This window comes from Mastomys coucha, unplaced genomic scaffold (assembly GCF_008632895.1).
Source record: "Mastomys coucha isolate ucsf_1 unplaced genomic scaffold, UCSF_Mcou_1 pScaffold5, whole genome shotgun sequence".
In the NCBI taxonomy this organism is placed as follows: Eukaryota; Metazoa; Chordata; class Mammalia; order Rodentia; family Muridae; genus Mastomys; species Mastomys coucha.
Window position 1 is genome coordinate 21512164 of NW_022196911.1, and position 2351 is coordinate 21514514.

Genomic DNA, 2351 nt, shown 5'->3' on the forward strand with positions numbered 1-2351 from the left:
TAGCCTCATTGGTTTCAAGGCGCAAAACATGATTCTGAAAAAAAGGCAGTGTGTAACAACATGCTGGAGTAGGGTGGTTTGCAAAACTTACAATCCTGTACAGAGATCACTGTTTCAGGGACCAAGTAGCACTGAAGTATATCATCAGGTCCACATTCATAAATTTGTGAACCACACCCTTATACCTTGTGCTTGCTTTGTTTCTGAAAATTAATAAATGACATGGGAGTAGGATTGGTTTCTATTAGGTAACCATTTCATTTGCTTTACGAACATAAGTATAAATAAACCATTAAGCAGCATCTTAAAATGGACCATTTTTAATGTATAAGCATCCTTCTCCTGAGACTGGTTCCTAGTGGGTCATATTATATGCTTTACATTAAAATTCCCAGTGTTCCCTAGGAATTGATATTTCATCCTGAAAAAAAAAACCGGTACTCATACATACAAAATTAAAATACAAAAATTATACCACATCAGTAATTTTGAAAATGTAAAATATATAATGCATATAAAATCTATGAGGCTGTTCATTTAACAGATGACCTTGGATGATTTTTCAGGTAGTTGTGGATCCTAGTGCCCTAACTGTCAACTTTGTACACTTAAAAGTCCTCAATTTCATCACTAACCGACCATGGATGTATAAATACTTAATTCACACAACCTTATCTAATTTTCTCTTATCTGCTTAACTAAAGCCAGAACAGAGATTTCTCAGATGTGCATATTGACTAAGTTGTATACAATTCCTATACAACTAGAGTTGGTATGTTATATACTCTCAGACCGTAATGAAGTATTTTGAATTCTTATAGTTAAATCAAGGAAGCCTTCTGCATAAGCCTTATTATAAATATAGAATGTGGGATATAACATAGAGTGTACAGCCGATATCTCATCATTTCATGTCAGAATTCTAAAAACACAAGATTTGAGAGCATGGAAACCAGTGACATTGTAATAAGTGTGATCTTCTTATCACAGACTATATTTGGAATCCTGGGCAACTCCTTCTTAGTCTACCATTATCTCATGCTTTACTTTGTGGGGAGCAGATTAAAGTTCACAGACTGGATTCTGCAGCACTTGATTGCAGCCAACTTCTTAACTCTCCTATGTAAAGGAGTTCCCCACACTGTGTCAGCTTTTGGGATAAAAGACTTCCTTAGTGACATTGAGTGCAAACTGATCTTCTATCTTCACAGAATTGGGAGGGGTGTGTCCATCAGCAGCACCTGCTTTCTGAGTGTCTTCCAGGCCATCACTATCAGTCCAAAGGCTTCCAGGTGGACACAGCTTAAAGTCAAGTCTCCCAGTTACATTACTTCTTGTGTGTACATGAGTTGGGTCCTGTCGTTCATAGTAAACATATTTTTTCCCATGTACATAACAGCAAGATGGTACGATAAGAACATGACACATCTAAAGGTGTTTCAATTCTGTGCTGCTGTTCAACATGACAAGACCTTTAATATTATCAGTGCAGTATATATCTCTATTCCTGATGTGTTGCTCATGCTGCTGATGCTTTGGTCTAGTGGCTATATGGTTTGCATTCTCTACAGACATAAACAGAGAATGAAGCACATTCATAGGAGCAACTTTTCCTTCAGGTTTTCTCCTGAGTTCAGAGCCACAAAGACAATTCTGCTTTTGGTGAGCACCTTTGTCTTCTTTTACACAATTTCTTGCCTCTTACAAATTAATCTGGCTCTTACACTTACTACAAACTCTTTATGGGTGAACCTGGCTTCAGTAGCCAGTGCATGTTTCCCAACTGTGAGTCCCTTTCTGGTGATCTGCCGTTAACTCTGTGAGTCTTCACTCTGTTCTTCCTGTGCAGAAAACAGAATATCCTAACCATATCACTAATATCCAGATTGAATGGTTTTGTATAATGTGTGTATTTCATTCTATTATGTGTACATACTCAATCATGTCACAAAAACAGGAGGTGGGCATTCATGAACTATACTGTAAAATACAAATAATGAATATACTATAAAGTACATATTTGCATATCTTATGTTTTGTCACATTAACAATATTAATCAATTTGTATATATACTGTCATACTTTGTAAAAATTTGATTTGGTTTGCAATATATTTTGTTATTTTTCTTCTCTTTTTCTACAACAGCAGACTGAAATTGATTGGACAATTACTTTTATCTACTTCTCTTGCCAAAAAAATTTCAAATGAAAATAGTCAAATAGTTTAATTACTCATATGCTCTGAACAGAAAACTTTAAGAAGCATAATAGTATTTGCCTAATAAAGGATAGTCTGCATGTGAGTATAGTAATAAAGGCACTAGAGAAGGTTTTAGCAAGCAGTGGGCATT

General features: G+C 35.6%; 1 protein-coding gene across 1 annotated transcript; it reads left to right on the plus strand.

Annotated features, from left to right (window-relative positions):
• Positions 1 to 945: 945 nt before the first annotated feature.
• LOC116079066 (vomeronasal type-1 receptor 4-like) lies at positions 946 to 1815 on the plus strand. Its single transcript, XM_031354733.1, has one exon. The coding sequence runs from the start codon at positions 946 to 948 to the stop codon at positions 1813 to 1815; it is 870 nt and encodes a 289-aa protein (XP_031210593.1).
• Positions 1816 to 2351: the final 536 nt, after the last annotated feature.